Here is an 18,471-nt window from a genome sequence, read left to right on the forward strand (position 1 = left end):
ATAACACAGCTATCTATATTCCTCGACCGGCTTGAAATGTCTAAAAATGAACACAGTTAACAAATCTGCCACATACTTACTCTAATACATGCTGCTTCCACGGCTTTTAAAGTCCTTAGAATCGTCTGGATCAAGTTCTCTGCATTTTTCACCAGTACTTCATCAGTTGATTTTTCACTTGATGTTGCTGCTTTTACACTGTGTAGTTTTAAGAACAATGCATTCGTAAGTGAAAAAATATGTAAAGTTAAAGGTACACACTGTGTAAAAAGCCTTACCAGTGGCGTAGTGTGGGGGGTGCAGGGGGGGCCGGCCGCACCGGGCGCAACATCTGGTGGGGGGACTCGAGTGCTAAAATCCACGGGTTAGGGGGCGCAAATTACTTGCCTTGCCCCGGGTGCTGACAACCCACGCTACGCCACTGAGCCTTACATATTGTAAATATGGTTTCAACATTGAAACACAACAATGAATGAAAGCGAAGTACAGTTTGTTGTATATTAAATGACTAGGATATAATCTAGGTCCCTGTAACCTTTGGGTTTTTTTCAGTGAATGTCTTGGTTATTCTGAAGAATATATTTTGTTAGAAGCAAATATGGCGCTAGAATTGCTGAATGTGCTGACAAGCACTACATGTGCATGATCCAGGTTGAAGTTAGGCTTTCCTTTTTTGACCTTCATTATGTGTACCAGTGCATATGTCTCTCTATAAGTTATTTTATATGTTAAAAGAGGGAGGGCACAATGACAGTGCTACAATGATTATTCAAGGTAACATTTGTAGGAAGGTAGCCTCTTTCTAGCCTTGTTACCCCCACTTTTGGCCTGTTTGTGAGTATATGTCAGGGTGTTTTAACTGTCTCACTGGGGTCCTGCTAGCCAGGGCCCAGTGCTCATGGTGAAAACCCTAAGTTGTCAGTGTGCTTGTTATGTGTTACTGGGATCCTGTTAGCCAGGACCCCAGTGCTCATAAATTGTGGCCTGTATGTGTTCCCTGTGTGGCGCCTAACTGTCTCACTGAGGCTCTGCTAACCAGAACCTCAGTGGTTATGCTCTCTCTGCTTTCCAAATTTGTCACTAACAGTCTAGTGACTAAATTTACCAATTCACATTGGCATACTGGTACACCCATATAATTCCCTAGTATATGGTACTGAGGTACCCAGGGTATTGGGGTTCCAGGAGATCCCTATGGGCTGCAGCATTTCTTTTGCCACCCATAGGGAGCTCTGACAATTCTTACACAGGCCTGCCACTGCAGCCTGCGTGAAATAACGTCCATGTTATTTCACAGCCATTTACCACTGCACATAAGTAACTTATAAGTCACCTATATGTCTAATCTTCACCTGGTGAAGGTTGGGTGCAAAGTTACTTAGTGTGTGGGCACCCCCACATCGTTCAGGGCAAATTCCCCGGACTTTGTGAGTGTGGGGACAAAATTACACACGTGCACTATACATAGGTCACTACCTATGTATAGCTTCACAATGGTAACTCCGAACATGGCCATGTAACATGTCTAAGATCATGGAATTGTCACCCCAATACCATTCTGGCATTGGGGGGACAATTCCATGATCCCCCGGGTCTCTAGCACAGAACCCGGGTACTGCCAAACTGCCTTTCCGGGGTCTCCACTGCAGCTGCTGACAGGTTTCTGCCCTCCTGGGGTCCGGTAGCCCTGGCCCAGGAAGGCAGAACAAAGGATTTCCTCTGAGAGAGGGTGTTACACCCTCTCCCTTTGGAAATAGGTGTGAAGGGCTGGGGAGGAGTAGCCTCCCCCAGCCTCTGAAAATGCTTTGATGGGTACATATGGTGCCCATCTCTGCAAAAGCCAGTCTACACCGGTTCAGGGATCCCCCAGCCCTGCTCTGGTGCGAAGCTGGACAAAGGAAATGGGAGTGACCACTCCCCTGACCAGTACCTCCCAGGGGAGGTGCCCAGAGCTCCTCCAGTGTGTCCCAGACCCCTGCCATCTTGGAAACAGAGGTGTTGGGGGCACACTGGACTGCTCTGAGTGGCCAGTGCCAGCAGGTGATGTCAGAGGCTCCTTCTGATGGGCTCTTACCTCTCTTGGTAGCCAATCCTCCTTCCTTGGTAGCCAAACCTCCTTTTATGGCTGTTTAACGTCTCTGTTTTGGGGAATTCTTCAGATAACGAATGCAAGAGCTCACCAGAGTTCCTCTGCATCTCCCTCTTCACCTTCTACCAAGGATCGACCGCTGTCTGCTCCAGGACGCCTGCAAAACCGCAACAAAGTAGCAAGACGACTACCAGCAACATTGTAGTGCCTAATCCTGCCGGCTTTCCCGACTGTTTCCTGGTGGTGCATGCTCTGGGGGTAGCCTGCCTTCACCCTGCACCAGGAGCTCTGAAGAAATCTCCTGTGGGTCGACAGAATCTTCCCCCTGCTAATGCAGGCACCAAAAGACTGCATCACTGGTCCTCTGGGTCCCCTCTCATCCCGACGAGCGTGGTCCCTGGAACACAGCAACTCTGTCCAAGTGACTCCCACAGTCCAGTGACTCTTCCGTCCAAGTTTGGTGGAGGTAAGACCTTGCCTTCTCACGCTAGACTGCAAAGCTGTGTACCGCGTGATTTGCAGCTGCACCGGCTCCTGTGTACTCTTCCATGGTTTCCTTCGTGCACAGCCTAGGCTGGGTCCCCAGCACCCCGTCCTGCAGTGCACAACCTTCTGAGTTGGACCCCCTTTTGTAACTTTGCGTGGACTCTGGTTCACTCTTCTTCTAGGTGCCTGTTGGGGTACTTCTGCGGGTGCTGCCTGCTTCTGTGAGGGCTCTCTGAGTTGCTGAGCGCCCCCTCTGTCTCCTCCTCCAAAAGGCAACATCCTGGTCCTTCCTGGTCCTCTGCAGCACCCAAAAACCTCTACCGCGACCCTTGCAGCTAGCAAGGCTTGTTTGCGGTATTTCTGCATGGAAACACCTCTGCAAGCTTCATCGCGACGTGGGAAAGGAGAAGTTCCTAGTCCTCTTCTTTCTTGCAGAACTCCAAGCTTCTTCCAACTGGTGGCAGCTTCCTTGCACCTTCATCTGGGGTTTCCTGGCTCCTGCCCCCCCTGGACACTGTCGCGACTATTGGACTTGGTCCCCTTGCCTTGCAGGTCCTCAGGTCCGGAAATCCGTTGTCAGTGCACTGCTGGTGTTTATTCTTCTTGCAGAATCCCCCTATCACAACTAGTGTGCTCTCTGGGGTTAGTAGGTGTACTTTACTCCTACTTTTCAGGGTCTTGGGGTGGGGTAGTTTGGTAACCCTCACTGTTTTCTTACAGTCCCAGCGACCCTCTACAAGCTCACATAGGTCTGGGGTCCATTCGTGGTTCGCATTCTACTTTTGCAGTATATGGTTTGTGTTGCCCCCTATACCTATGTTCTCCTATTGCAACCTATTGTAATTCTACACTGTTTGCATTACCTTTCTTGCTCTTACTTACCTGATTTGAGTTTGTGTACATATAACTTGTGTATAGTACTTACCTTGTTACTGAGGGTACTCACTGAGATACTTGTGGCATATTGTCATAAAAATAAAGTACCTTTATTTTTAGTAACTCTGTATATTGTGTTTTCTTATGATATTGTGCATATGATATACGTGGTATAATAGGAGCTTTGCATATCTCCTAGTTCAGCCTAAGCTGCTTTGCCATAGCTACCTTCTATCAGCCTAAGCTGCTAGAAACACCTCTTCTCTACTAATAAGGGATAACTGGACCTGGCACAAGGTGTAAGTACCTTTAGTACCCACTACAAACCAGGCCAGCCTCCTACAACATTTGATTATAATGTTATTGTCTTGAAATCAACAAATACAGTATGTACCTCAAGCTTTATAAGTACACAACATATTAATGCATCTATTGTTGATGGATAATGTCTAAGGAAGCCCAACCATATATTTCAGCAGTATATTGTGTTTTATTTTATCAAAATAGTATCTCCCAATAATTATAATGAATCATTCTGAGTTAATAGTTTATACAACATTGGATTACATTCTATATGTGTGATATCGGCTGGTCCTTCTCACAACAGAGATCAGTGAGTTCACTACTATTCCCAGTACTGAAGGATACATGTGTGAAATTTCCTTTTTCAAAAGTGGCACAGGCAGAAAGTATGACTTTCCTGTGGTCAGACCAGGTTCCTTTGATCCAGGGAATTCAACATTAATTGGTCAAACGTGTAATAGGTAATGGCTTTTATCCGTGCAAACTCGGGAACCTGATATTACTGCGATCTCACTGAATGACATTCAGCCCTGTTTTATTGTCTGGTTTCACAGTGCAATTGCCTTCAATACAGTACAGATCGAGCTCTGGATCAGTGCCATTCTGCAACTGCTTTGAGACACATCCTAGATAATCTCAGAGGAGTTTAGATCTCTCACCTCGTGCTATTGTATACTTGGTATATAGATCGGCTTGCTGGCACGTGTTTCTATTTCAATTATCAGCATGTAAAAGGGGCTATTTCGTGAATGCAGCGGCCATTTTGGAATGAATTCATTTACCTCTAAATGGAACCAGTTCTGCATTATAAATGAATGCTTACTCAAAGCAAGGTCTAATAAATAAATATGCAAATCCTGTATATTATGTGCTGTGTTACTTTTAAAGAAAACAGCCTTTGGTGTGGAACAAATTAATGGATAAATGAATTAAAAGCTATTTTGTAAAAAAAATAACACCTGATAATTGTAGTCAAGCATTTACATATTTTTCTCATATAATTAGTTTACTCACTCTCCTGTCTCATTCCTGAGGTCATATCAGCTGATTTCATTTTAATTTTGAATTGGTTTCTGTCTAATGTATATGCTATTGTGGTCTTTCTTTAAAATCCATGGTTGTGCATACCACTGTGGTCCCTTTTTAACGTTGCTGGTTGCAATCCTTTTCCTATGTCTTTGGTAAGTTATTTTATTGCTATATTACAATGCGGTTTCCATTGACGGTAATGGAAATACTACCATAAAGCTCCCATTTTCCCTATAACGAACGACGTCAATATTCTATTTATGTGACTCTCCTTACTCTGGAACTGACCATTTTGCAAAATGAGCATCACTTTGCTTCATGATTCACAAGTTATATGCAACAGATAGTAACTTGGAATGAAGACTACCTCAGTATTAGAGGAGTGTTTATGCACCGGGCTCTTACTCAAAAATAGTAGGCCCTCATAAAATGTAAGCCTTTCCTCGTACATATTACCATTAGGAAATGAAATGTTTTTCTGCAAATTGAAAAAAATAGGAAACAATTCTGGGTATGCAGATATTGCACAGAGGATTGTGAGTTTGCACACGTTCTGCTAAGACCCTGCCTGAACTGGGTCTGTAGAATAGCCTAGTTCTCCATCTTTCCTTCATTATCTCTGCCACCTGTCACCACTGAGGCTGTTGCTGTGCATATCACTTAGTCCACATATAAGAATACCTGTCTTTCTTTTTAGTACTGCTTCACTCCTACTTAGGTGAGTATGATAAAACAAGAGAAAATTCATGCACAGTCAACTATTAAAGGTACACAAAATTATTTTAAAAAAGACAATACTTTTCTTGTGACAGAAGACAAAATTAAATACAATTCTGTAAAAGAGGTTACAAGGGAGAAATGCCAACAGAGTCAAAGAAACGCTTCACATCTACCAATAGAACAGACATGTTACAAATGAAAGTACAAAATATATCTGATGACAGCTGAATGAAATTAGGTTTACTTCACAGTCTCCAAAGTATGAAAATATGGAAAGATTTTATGGAACACTGGAGCATTGCTGAACATGATTATATCATTAGCAATCCCGTTTTAACACTACATTATTGGATCACATGTGCAAGAGAGAACTACAAAACATACAGGCTCATGCAGAAATAGACATAAATCTGGACTCAAAAAGAAAGTTACCAGCACCATTCAATAGGACGTTACCATGTTTAAACTGCATGGATTGCATTAATAGGGATGAAGCACTCTCTGCCTTACATTATAAGGATAGTGCAAGTCACCGAGGAGTTCCATAACCACACAGAGGCATGAGGCTGAAGACTGAATTCCTTTATGGAACTCCAATATGACTTGTAATATCCTTATCATATACGTAAGGGTGTACTTTATCCCATATAACACATGGTCACATCATCACCTTTCCGACAAACCACTTAAAACCTTGGTGAGAAGCTCTTTCATATGAAAAAGCGAGCATGTTTGCACATATGAAGAATAAAAATAAAACATCAGGTGCAAATTTAAACACATCATAAACCTGTTAGATATTTGTTGCAAACAGATATTAGGAAAAGTTCAATACAAGTCTGTTTAGAAAAAAAGCTGAAGTAGCTCGGAATGTGTAGAAACATGCAGAAAGATTCCAGCTTTTCTGTACTGAAGTAATGCAAAAAATACACATATTCTCTCTGCTTGCTATTTTAAGCTATTAAAATAGAGCAGAAAAACGAAAAGCAACGTTCTGTCTTTTCCTTTAATCATGCTCCATGACCTGATCTGCCTTTCACCTCCACTGCTGGCTCTGGCACAGGTACTGTGACACCACAACTCGACGGCAATAACTTAAAATAGTCGAGTTCTGACTCAATTTTTTAATAATCGGCAATCAATTGAGTGCTTCCCTAGTCACCAATTATTAAGAAATTAGAAACTGGTGTTTATACAAGGATTATAAAATCCCATGTATTGTAATGTAATCAAGGGCCCTAATATAAAACATCTATTGAAAAGGAAAAGGCTTTTCCTTTATGGTACATTTTACATGCTACAGCAGTATTGTAGTGTAGTGTGGTTAGTTTTACGTATTCATTGCGCTTTAGCTTCAGGCTTTAGGCCTTTGTGCACTTTGCCCTGAATATATTTTATTCATTTGCTGACAGCTTAGAGCCTCTGTGCACTTTGTTCTACATGCTTTTTATTAGGCTTCGTCCTGTTATTTTTCAAATAGCCAGTTCTACGGTGTTGTTTTTTATTCATATCACACTGTTTTGCCTACTTCAGCACTGGAGTTCTCCATAACATATTTACTCTGTGCTTCAGTCAAGGATACAGTCTGGTACATTGCCGATAGACGTGGTAGAAGTTTAGACTTGGCATTCCTGTGTAGGGACATTTTGTGATCACGATGACATGTTAGTTATAAAATCACTTCCTTGTCCCAATACACGCGAGAGGGAGATTCCGACCAGGGAACCACAACTAGAGGCTGACTGCCTCGTTGCAGATGCTGAACCAAGATCACAGGTCTTTGCTCAGGTATGAGGGTTGATGTCTCCACAGTGATGCTAATAGGCAAGCTAGAAGCTTAACATGCTGTGGTCTAAATAGAACAAGCAGAGGGAGAGTAGAAACTGTTAGACAATATGATAGCTTTGTTCTTATGTTTTACTCTCCTGGTGACTATTTCAATCCTACTGTGTTGTATCGTTCTGGTTATTGCGGCTCACGCCTTAATATCTAAAATACAGTCGTTTTATTAAAAACATTATATAAAACTTATACTGTCTTTGTCATTTGTATATGAGATCGTATTGGAAATAAGAGAGTTGGTTTGGATCTGAGTAACCACGACTTCCCTGAGAAGTTCCAAAAATGTCATGTGCTCGGCTGCTGAATCATTCCTTCTACAAGGGAGAAATGAGGCACTGCTAGTTATCCGGAGCAAAAACCGGATTTAGGGTGACAGAGTTCTTTACACGTGGGTCAGACTCAGTCCCCCACACCGTTATAGATCCTGCTACCTAGAAATCCAGTAGTCTCATTTAGAATAATGAGAGCCCACGCGACATGGCGCCGCCAACGTTTGGTCTGGCTCTGATGATTAGGTCCTACTGACTCTCTTGGTCTCATATATATTTTGACTCCTCGGTTCCGTATACGGAGACGTCCGTGGGGCTGAGGGTTTCCGCCGCCACGGCATAGGTGCTTCCTATTGCTTAGTGGTTGGTTGTTCAAGCTTGAACTTTGAAAGGAAGACCCCTATATTGGTATGCCTTCTCTGACCTAGAGCTATTTTTTATAAATGGCGAATCCTAATGTAGTGAATATAGCAATTAATATGCGTCACCCGCTCACAGGACATCTGTTGGCACATGGACTGACGGTCCAGGGGGGTCCAGTCACTTTTGTGGTGGACGCCCATGCAGCCTATAGAACGGAACTTTTTTATTCTTGGGTCGAATTTCCAGCAGTGGATGGGGGATCAAATACTTTTCACGAATACACTGTTGCGAATGTCCCTGGACAATACAGGACTTACGCTTATTTAGAAATACCTCTATCTTATCAAGAACACCATAATTGGCTTGATGGCGCCCTCCCACACACAGTAGCACAAGTTAGGTTAGGTCCGCTGAGTAATGATGGTCCTACCTGGCCTCTATTGGCTACATATACACCTCATCCTGCGGTTGCTCAATTGGCAGTGGTTGAAGTTCGTCGTTTATATACAGAATTAACGGCTACATATAGACGATTAGTTCAGTTTGTAATGCAGACACTAAATACAAACGCAGCGCGTGCTGCTCCAGCGCACCCACAGGCAGTGGTTCCAGGTATTAATCCGGCCACTGTACACTCTGTTATGGGTAAAGTACCGGCTAAACGAGAGGAGACTCCATTTTGGCTGGCGCAAAAAATAAATACGCTGGAAGCAGTATTTCCCCATACGGGACCTCAGGATAAACATAGAATTTTGACGATGTGTTTGCCGTATGGGATGGTTCCTCCGGTGGACCTTTGTAATACCTGGGGCACGGTGTTTGCCGCGCTCTACACTACGGCACACGGTACACCGACATTAGCTAATTTACCAGACGTACTTAAACAGATTCAAGATGAATATGGGGCTGCCCCTGCCTTAGATTTGGGCATGCAGTTGCTGGGCAATTTTGCCACAGTTTCTTCTATTATTTTGAGTAATCTCAAAGGAGAGGCAGTAGCACTAGCTGTGCGAATGCGTCTTCGGGATGTTCCGCTGCTTAATCAGGAGCGGGAGCTTCCGAGAATAATAGCGGAAACATATTCTAGTATTGGTCGTGATAGCCTAGGGGCTAGACCACAAAAACCCCAGTTACAGGGTAAAAATAATAAAGATAATGCTAAACAGCAACAACCTGAGGGTTCGAAAAAGCGCTGGGAAAAGAAACAGCAAACACCTAAGAAAGATGGTGGGCAGTCTCCGCAACCGGAGACCCCACAGAATAAGTATAATCTCAGGAATAGGGATACTTTGAAGACGCCTGATAGATATCAATATACTGATACACGCCAATCTCGTTCCTTTCAGGACTCCTCGGAAAAGAGAAGTGAGAGAGGTGGGCGGTCAGAGCGGAGGACGGAGTACGTGAAACCGAGACAGGATTCACAACGCTCAGCAGAGGTTTCTATTAAACAAGAAGAGAAACCGCTGCAACAAAAACAGCAATTTAAAAAGAAGAAAGTGGCAGCAGTCTCAGTTAGACATGCCGCTCAAGAAGAGAGTTCTCTTGACGAACAAGACATGGGCGTTAGCACTGTTAGATAGCGCGGCAGAGGTCACAATAGTTCGCCGGAGTCTTCTAGAGCATCTGGAGGTGAAAGCAACTGATGACTTCATACAAGTCGAGATGGCGGATATGCGAGTCTCTGATCCTGATAGAGTATATAAAGTGACTCTGCGATTGGAAGGGGACATTGACCGTATTATAAACGCCATTTTTTGGGACCATGTGGTAAAATCATATGATGTTCTGTTGGCCGAACAGGATTGGCCACCTGACTTTGTTCGCGACTGTCCAGTTGGGGAGGAGGTTATTACACCTTCCTTCTCACCACTTGTTCCGAGAGAACTAGCGGAGTCCTATAGTAAATCATGGGCTCTAGCACAGGCTCCCGCCTTGTATAGAAATAACGTGGGGTGGGACAGACAATCACCTTATCATGTAATTCCGATAAAGGGCGAACCTCAGCCACAACCGCAGTATCCTATCAAATTTGAAGCAAGGGCATCGGTTAGAAAAATTCTTACACAATTGTAGTATCAGGGTGTAATTGAGCCCTGTGTCTCGCCGATGAATATTCCCTTGTTTCCAGTTGCTAAACCGGACCATTCATATAGGATAGTGGTGGATTACCGACATTTGAATAGTCATACACGCACATATGCAATACAGAATTCACACAGCGCAGCGCTTATGAATAATATAGTGCGTAAAAAATACAAGACAACATTAGATATCTCGAATGGATTTTTTTGCCAGAATATAGCGCCCGAGAGTCAGGACTATACCTGTTTCAGTGCGTTTGGCTCTAAGAATTTTTTTTGTCGTTTGCCTCAGGGGTATAAGAATAGCCCAGGACTGTTTTCGGCTCGTGTAACTGAAATGCTGCATGAGTTCGACCCTGAAGCGTTATCATATGTTGATGACATATATCTGACAGATGATGAGATTCTGCAACATCTAAGGCGTGTATCGCGCATTGTTGTGGGGTTTGCTGATATTGGCTATAAGTTTAATTTTAAGAAATCAAAGATTGCCTTCCTCAGCGTCATTTTCCTGGGATATGAGTTGTCGAGTGAGGGCAAGAGCTTAGCGCCACATTTTTTGGAGAAATGTGCTTTATTGCAGCCTCCTAATACGGTTCGGAAGCTCCAGTCATTGTTGGGGTTTCTGAATTTTGGCAGAACTTACATTCCTGATTATGCGACGCGTATAAAACCCTTATACGAGTTGATTCGCCCGAATTTTTCGAGTAGATTTTGGACGATTGAACATACACACATACTACGAGAATTACAAAGTGATCTCTTAGCAGTAAAACACTTACACACACAGGACAATAAGACACATTTAGTCATCAGGGTGATACCTGGGGCTGTTGGGTTTACTTATGTCACCTTTAATGAGGGGGAGACAGTCCCGATTGCATACAAATCTCATTTGTATTCTGCTGCAGAACAACGATTTGCACAAACTGAGAAAATTCTCACTGCAGTACAGATGGCTGTTATTAAAGAAAGACCGCTGGCCCAGGGTCAACGCATCGTTGTCGTTTCCCCAATTCCGGCCTTAGAGGCAGTTACAAAAGCGAGTGTTCCAAATTCGAAAGCTTTGCACCCGCGATGGATACAATGGGCTACGTCTTTGACAGCCACTGATGTAGATTACGTATTTGACCCTAAACTGCAGACTCAAGAATTTCTTCAATATGAAATGGAATACCCTGTTCCTACTGGTACGTTGCCTATTGACCAATATCAGGTGGTCATGTATACCGATGGCTCTGCACAACCAGCGGTTGGGACTAAACAACAGTATTCTGCTGCATGTGCGGTGGTGAGCGGCACTATGGAGGGGGACGTGTTCTGCCCCGACATACTTATACTAGAACCTTGGGAGGTGCACGGCACAGCTGGCTGAGCTCAAAGCTCTATTGTTAGCGTTGGAGCACACGGATCCAGCGCTTTTAACCTTGCTGGTCTGTGACTCCTACTACTGTGTGCAGTCTTTCAACGAATATCTACACTATTGGAAGATGAATGGGTTCAGAGATTCTAAAGGCAACACCATTAAACATAAAATGTTGTGGGGTAAGGTTGCGGATCTGAAGGAAACGCTTCCTAAAGTCCATGTTGTGCATACACTTGGACACCAGCGCGTTGGAATACACGTTGCTGGGAATACTTTGGCTGATGAAGCCGCGAAATCGGCAGTGGCTGTCGCCACTGTGGCCGCAGAGACTCGTTCGAGTTCCAAACCAGACACAGAAATTTCAGCTGCCATAAAGGCTACGGTTGATGGCACGCCCTTTCCTAAAGGATTTCCTTCAAAATATAGTTACTGCTTGAATGGTGCACTGAATGCTACTGTTACAATTCCAGGCATTGGTGTACGTGAGATTCCCAATAAAATTGAGAGACCTCGATTGATTTCTGCAGCACATGAGGGGGTGGCTTCTGCACATGCTGGGGTGGCTGCCACGATTTCACTTTTACAGGCTCGTTACTGGTGGCCTGGTCTCTATAAAGAGACGAAGCAATATGTCCTTTTTGTGACGTTTGTCAACAAATTAAAGCATCGTCGGCTAGACGCCCGCAGCAGACGCCCCTTCTGATTTCAAATAGACCATTACAGTGTGTGTACTTGGATCATTGTGGTCCGCTGACACCAGATAGTGCATACAAATATATATTGGTTGCTGTAGATTCGTGCTCCAGGTTTGTGTGGGTATGGCCACAACGCTCGGCTGACGCTCGAACTGTTATTAAAGATTTGCGCATCTTTGTCGATATATTTGCAGTTGCGGCTTTTCATTCGGACCAGGGCCCTGCTTTTGCCTCTAAGGCATTCAGGGACACCATGGCTTCGTTGGGGGTCCAACTCCAATTCTCGTCTCCATTTCATCCCGAGGGAAATTCTGTTGTGGAGCGTTTAAATCGTGATTTAAAGCAGTCCTTAACGGCCAGAGTTATAGGTAGGGGTCGTGGTTGGCTAGCCCACCTATATGGAGTACAGAGAGCACTTAATAACTTGCCTAGAAGGTCACTGGGGGGTCGTACTTCATATGAGTGCCTGTTTGGAACACGAATGTATGTTCCTGATCTAGATGGTCCTGGTGTGGAGGCAGCAGATACGCCCTTTGACATAAATGATCGTGTCACTGTTTTGCAGGATTTACAACAATTCCGTGAAGATAACTCTTCTGCCAATGCTGCCTCCACAGGAATTAAGGATGAGCCAGTAACACCTACTGGTTGGATACCCAGGATTGGGGATCTAGTGCGTGAAAAGGTCGCAGTTAAAAAAGAATTTGGTCCTTCTTATCGAGAACCTGTCCCTGTGTTGGGGGTGAGCGGCACGAGAACTGTGATTTTACCGCCGCTTCGAGGGGCCAAAGGAAATCGCTTTGTTTCCATTGATAATGTCAAGTTACAGCACAGCAGACCAAGAGGGACACCCAGTAGTTCCGGAATCCCTCTCACTACTGGGGAAGAAGTCCCGCTGCAGGTGATTTTCACAGACACTGTTTCCTCTCCGAGCTTGGGGAGGGTGGATGATGATCTTGCGATTGTTCCACCGACGGCGATTAATATGGAATCTTTTGATCAAATTGCTGTACGTTCTACTGATGTTTCTGAACATGTGGTTTATAGCGTGCCACGGCGAGAGCCTCCATCTACTTCTTTGTTCACAGTTGCACCTTTTGCTAGAACTGCTTCTGGCTGCTTCAACGATGCTGATAATGATGTGTCCGGCTCCTCGTCCTCGATGTCTTCTGTCCACGGTCCACGACGGCTGCTGGGTTGGCTTAAACGCACATATTTTGTTTTTCCTTGGAACTATTTTGGGCTGTTTTTGGCCGTGATGACTCTTTTATTATGGTTGGGAATTGTGGTTACTTTTTTTCTGATAATACATGGTCATTTTCTTCCTGATCGATCTGACATTGAGCACGTGGAGACTGTGTTAAAACCGCATTTTTCGTCTCATATGGTTTGAAGAGACTTGTCCACTGTAAACATTTCTGCGATACCAGTTCCGGATGGAATTGTGTGGGATAAAGTAATGTTTGATATATATGGTCCCACTGAATTGATTCAAATACCGTATGTCCTCAAATTATCAATGAATGATATTGTTATACCTGGCATTGTTTCTGATGATTGGGATGTGAAGACAGTAGATTCTATGCTAACGGATTTGCAATATTATACTGTCTATGACGATGATGATGCTTACCAGTTTAGAGATAATCAGGGTGACATGTTTTGTTATAACTATTATGGACACCACTTTATTCATAAAGCTAGTAGCCCTAAGCCCATGTTTAATTATGTGCAATGGGAACATTGCTCGACTCCTCCACAAGGGAGTTCGAAAACGTATTATGATAAATTTGCATATTTTTCTGGGCATGATCAAGGTAATGCTAAGTCCTACTATTTTAAAGTTGCACCGTATTCTAATAAGCAAATGTTATTGACCGATACTAAATTACTGTATTCCAATTTATTTGTATCTAAACTTTCGGTCGAGGGATATGAATACTGGTTTAAAACTGTTGACTTGAAAAGTGTTTGGGGTTCGAAAAATTGGCAAATGCAAGGCAGGGACACGTTATTTAGAGCATGTATTATCCCTGTGCAGATGATTTTCCTCAATGACACAGTACAACAGACTAGCTGTTTGGGCTTAGCGACAATTAGGGAGTTGACTTTGCCTAGTATACCTGTCCCTTCTAAATTAAAAAATTGGCAGCACTATGTGAATGCTACTTTTAGTTATTTTACACATTGGGTCCGGAATGGTACGCTTAACACTTCATCGTTACATCCAGGCGGGTGGTTATTATGGCCTGTAGACACTAATGTGTGTCATCAACGTTTTGTCACCTCTTCAGGTGGGTTCAGGACTAGTAGGGCAGACCCTCGTTACGTATCACCAGAACATGCTGATGTTATAACTACATACAGTGTGGGGAAGCTTTGTCAGCAATGGTTGAAGTCATCCACGCTGGATGCAGTTAAGTCACATCTCACGTTACTGTCTAATGATACTGATTTACAAGATTTTTTGTCAGGTCCCAAAGTACCACGGAAGAAAAGGTTCTTATACGAGGTTTATAATGAGATTTGGCAGCTTTCACAACAAGAGGCTGCAGCCCGGTTGAGGCAGATTGATCAGGAAAATCTGATGCAGACTTTGTCTGTTGTTGATAATGGCATGCATACCCTTTCTGACCGTGTTTACACGATTGACAGCATTGTTTCCTCTGCCATTGACATTATTAAATCGGACATGTCTTCTTTATATCATGGGCAGAGTCAGACGCGGTCCATCATGCAGCTGGGTTGGACTCTTCAGACCTTGAAGGCGGGTCGCGTTCCATGGCAGCACGTTCGTGCCAGAGAGATCTTTATCTCTTTTAATTTGACTCGTCAACAACAACTGATGGCTAAAAAGGAAGCAACATATGTTATGTTAAATATTGAGAAATTAGAGAAACTGCCTTTCACGGTAGCTGAGATTCCGTCAGCTGAATGGTTGATTCATGGGGTTATTAATTTGCCTATCTCTACTTTGCAATGTACTTCTTGTTTGAAGCACATTCCGGTGGGTAGATATGAACTATTGGGAGACAGTTACATACACGAGGTGTGGGAGCTTCCCTTTCAGTACAGATGTGTTAATGGTTTGAAGGAGGTTTTTCTTAGCGGCAGCGAATGCGAAGCTTCTGTCAGCCATTCAATGGTTTGTAAACAGCTGTCCTTGCACGGGGCGTGTAACGCTTCGATTGCTAAATTAGCTTGTTATCTGAAGGGAGTTCCAGTCCCGGTTATTAAAAACACTTTCCAGGTGCTTTCTAACGGCAGTTACATTGTTCTTAACAGCGAACGCTGCTGTGGCATGCGTGCCGGAATAGTTTACATCGTCGTTGTCAACAAGGCCGTTACGTGCTGCGGGAATGTGTTGTTTCCCCCCACTCATTTTAGGGAGGTAGCGGACATCTGGCCTCATATTGCTACTTCCAAGGTTGATTTCGACAAGTTGAGTCGGCTAAAAGCTTTATTGTTTCAAAAGCATGTGGCCCTTACATCTGCTAGCGAGACCTACGCACTTCAGGTAGCAAGGTCATCGGCGGAGATACAAACCCTTTTGAATACTAACTTTCCAAATCACTTCGTTGAACTTGTGGGACGTATATTTAATGCATCCAGCACTGCTGGTATTGCACATTTTTTCAAAGTCGTTGGTGTTGGTTTTGCTCATACCTTCTCTTCCATATTCGGTTTGATACCTTCGGCTATACATTCTATTTTCGGAAGCATTTTTGGTGGTTTCCCAATTACTTTGGCTTTATTGGCTGGAGTCTTGCTGTTGTTGCAATTTTTTCGCAATGGCTGTCCCGTCACGACGAGATCCTGTATTGCTGCTCCCGTCAGCGCAGCTGTGTCGTGAACGCATGATGCAGCATTTTGGAGCGACACTCCTGGGACATTTGGAGTGTGACTGGTCTCTGTCATTCAGACCGGTTTTGGATTGTGTGCAACCCGTGTTTCGATGCCTTTGATGCTCGTTTGAACATGCACTGGCTCTCTGTCTCTCATTGCAGCGCCCTCCAATGGTCGATACTGATCTGTTGATGTTCCCGATTAGGGCTCATTCCCAGACTTGTGCACTACGGATGCGCTTGCTTCGTGAGGCAGTTTATGAGATTTCCTTCCTGGAGGAAGATGGTATTGTCTCTTTCATAGGCCCTGCACAGGGTGCCGCCCTGAATGGTTTTAGGGCTTTGGATCACACCTGCTCCATGGTATTTTGCGGCGTGGATCTTCCGATATTGACATATATCGAAGTGGAGGAACTCCTGCGTTCTATTGCTTCTATCTGACGATTGGATTTTTACGAAATTGACACTATATTGAATTTGGCTTCATGATCACGTTACCTAAATTTATGACTTTGTTGTCTTCTCACCTTGTCGAAATAATTGTTTTAGGTATTGTTTATATTTGGGGCATCGTTTTATATTATTGGAACCACTTGCTACCGACAAGGGGAGGGTGTAGTGTGGTTAGTTTTACGTATTCATTGCGCTTTAGCTTCAGGCTTTAGGCCTTTGTGCACTTTGCCCTGAATATATTTTATTCATTTGCTGACAGCTTAGAGCCTCTGTGCACTTTGTTCTACATGCTTTTTATTAGGCTTCGTCCTGTTATTTTTCAAATAGCCAGTTCTACGGTGTTGTTTTTTATTCATATCACACTGTTTTGCCTACTTCAGCACTGGAGTTCTCCATAACATATTTACTCTGTGCTTCAGTCAAGGATACAGTCTGGTACATTGCTGATAGACGTGGTAGAAGTTTAGACTTGGCATTCCTGCGTAGGGACATTTTGTGATCACAATGACATGTTAGTTATAAAATCACTTCCTTGTCCCAATACACGCGAGAGGGAGATTCCGACCAGGGAACCACAACTAGAGGCTGACTGCCTCGTTGCAGATGCTGAACCAAGATCACAGGTCTTTGCTCAGGTATGAGGGCTGATGTCTCCACAGTGATGCTAATAGGCAAGCTAGAAGCTTAACATGCTGTGCTCTAAATAGAACAAGCAGAGGGAGAGTAGAAACTGTTAGACAATATGATAGCTTTGTTCTTATGTTTTACTCTCCTGGTGACTATTTCAATCCTACTGTGTTGTATCGTTCTGGTTATTGCGGCTCACGCCTTAATATCTAAAATACAGTCGTTTTATTAAAAACATTATATAAAACTTATACTGTCTTTGTCATTTGTATATGAGATCGTATTGGAAATAAGAGAGTTGGTTTGGATCTGAGCAACCACGACTTCCCTGAGAAGTTCCAAAGATGTCATGTGCTCGGCAGCCGAATCATTCCTTCTACAAGGGAGAAATGAGGCACTGCTAGTTAGCCGGAGCAAAAACCGGATTTAGGGTGACAGAGTTCTTTACACGTGGGTCAGACTCAGTCCCCCACACCGTTATAGATCCTGCTACCTAGAAATCCAGTAGTCTCATTTAGAATAATGAGAGCCCACGCGACATGGCGCCGCCAACGTTTGGTCTGGCTCTGATGATTAGGTCCGACTGACTCTCTTGGTCTCATATATATTTTGACTCCTCGGTTCCGTATACGGAGACGTCCGTGGGGCTGAGGGTTTCCGCCGCCACGGCATAGGTGCTTCCTATTGCTTAGTGGTTGGTTGTTCAAGCTTGAACTTTGAAAGGAAGACCCCGATATTGGTGTGCCTTCTCTGACCTAGAGCTATTTTTTATAAATACAATACAATAGCAGATGCTTGCATGGAAATATGTTGGTGAGACAAACATTGTGACCAATGAGGACATAAGTCATGTAGTAATATATTTAATGAAAAATTTCATCAGGATAGGATAGGCTTATCGCTGACTGAGAATGTTGCGTTCTGAGGATTCAATATTGTTTCAGCTTCTTCAATCAAATTGTCTATCTTACTCAAAGGACATGCCTGCGGGGTTGCGAAGCCCAGACGGGGATTTTTTGATGGTTTTGTGACCCCATTTTGGTTATCCAATGTCTTACGTTTCCCCATATTCTATAGTTTATAAAGCAAAGTCAGATAATCACAATTATAGATTCCCAAATTTAGGGATTCAGAATAATGACACAGGTGATAGAGATGGATGCTTGAGTATATACAAAACAAAAGCCCTACCTTCAAACTTCAAGTGGGGGCCCCAATCCAGACTCATTTGGGCCCTGATGGGCGCAGATGGGCCCATTCTTGTCCTGGTCTTGGCCCGGGCACACGCCCTGGCCTGTCCCGTGCATGTCCCATGCCTCAGGTGGTGAGCACTGATTTCATGCATCTACCAAGGGCTTCTGCAGTTCCCACCTCCTGGCAGGAACAGAATTCTGGGCTGTGAAGTCCCCAGTTTTAGGCGTCCC

At 43.8% G+C, this 18,471-nt stretch overlaps 1 protein-coding gene across 1 annotated transcript in view; it reads right to left on the bottom strand.

The window, feature by feature from the left end:
* LOC138296175 (uncharacterized) overlaps positions 1–18,471 on the bottom strand; it is a 498,683-nt gene that overhangs the window by 252,483 nt on the left and 227,729 nt on the right. The window contains exon 7 of the mRNA XM_069235068.1: positions 81–198. Within this exon, the coding sequence (XP_069091169.1) occupies positions 81–198 (118 nt within the window). The remainder of the gene's footprint in view (positions 1–80; positions 199–18,471) is intronic.

This window comes from Pleurodeles waltl, chromosome 5, assembly GCF_031143425.1.
Source record: "Pleurodeles waltl isolate 20211129_DDA chromosome 5, aPleWal1.hap1.20221129, whole genome shotgun sequence".
NCBI lineage: Eukaryota > Metazoa > Chordata > Amphibia > Caudata > Salamandridae > Pleurodeles > Pleurodeles waltl.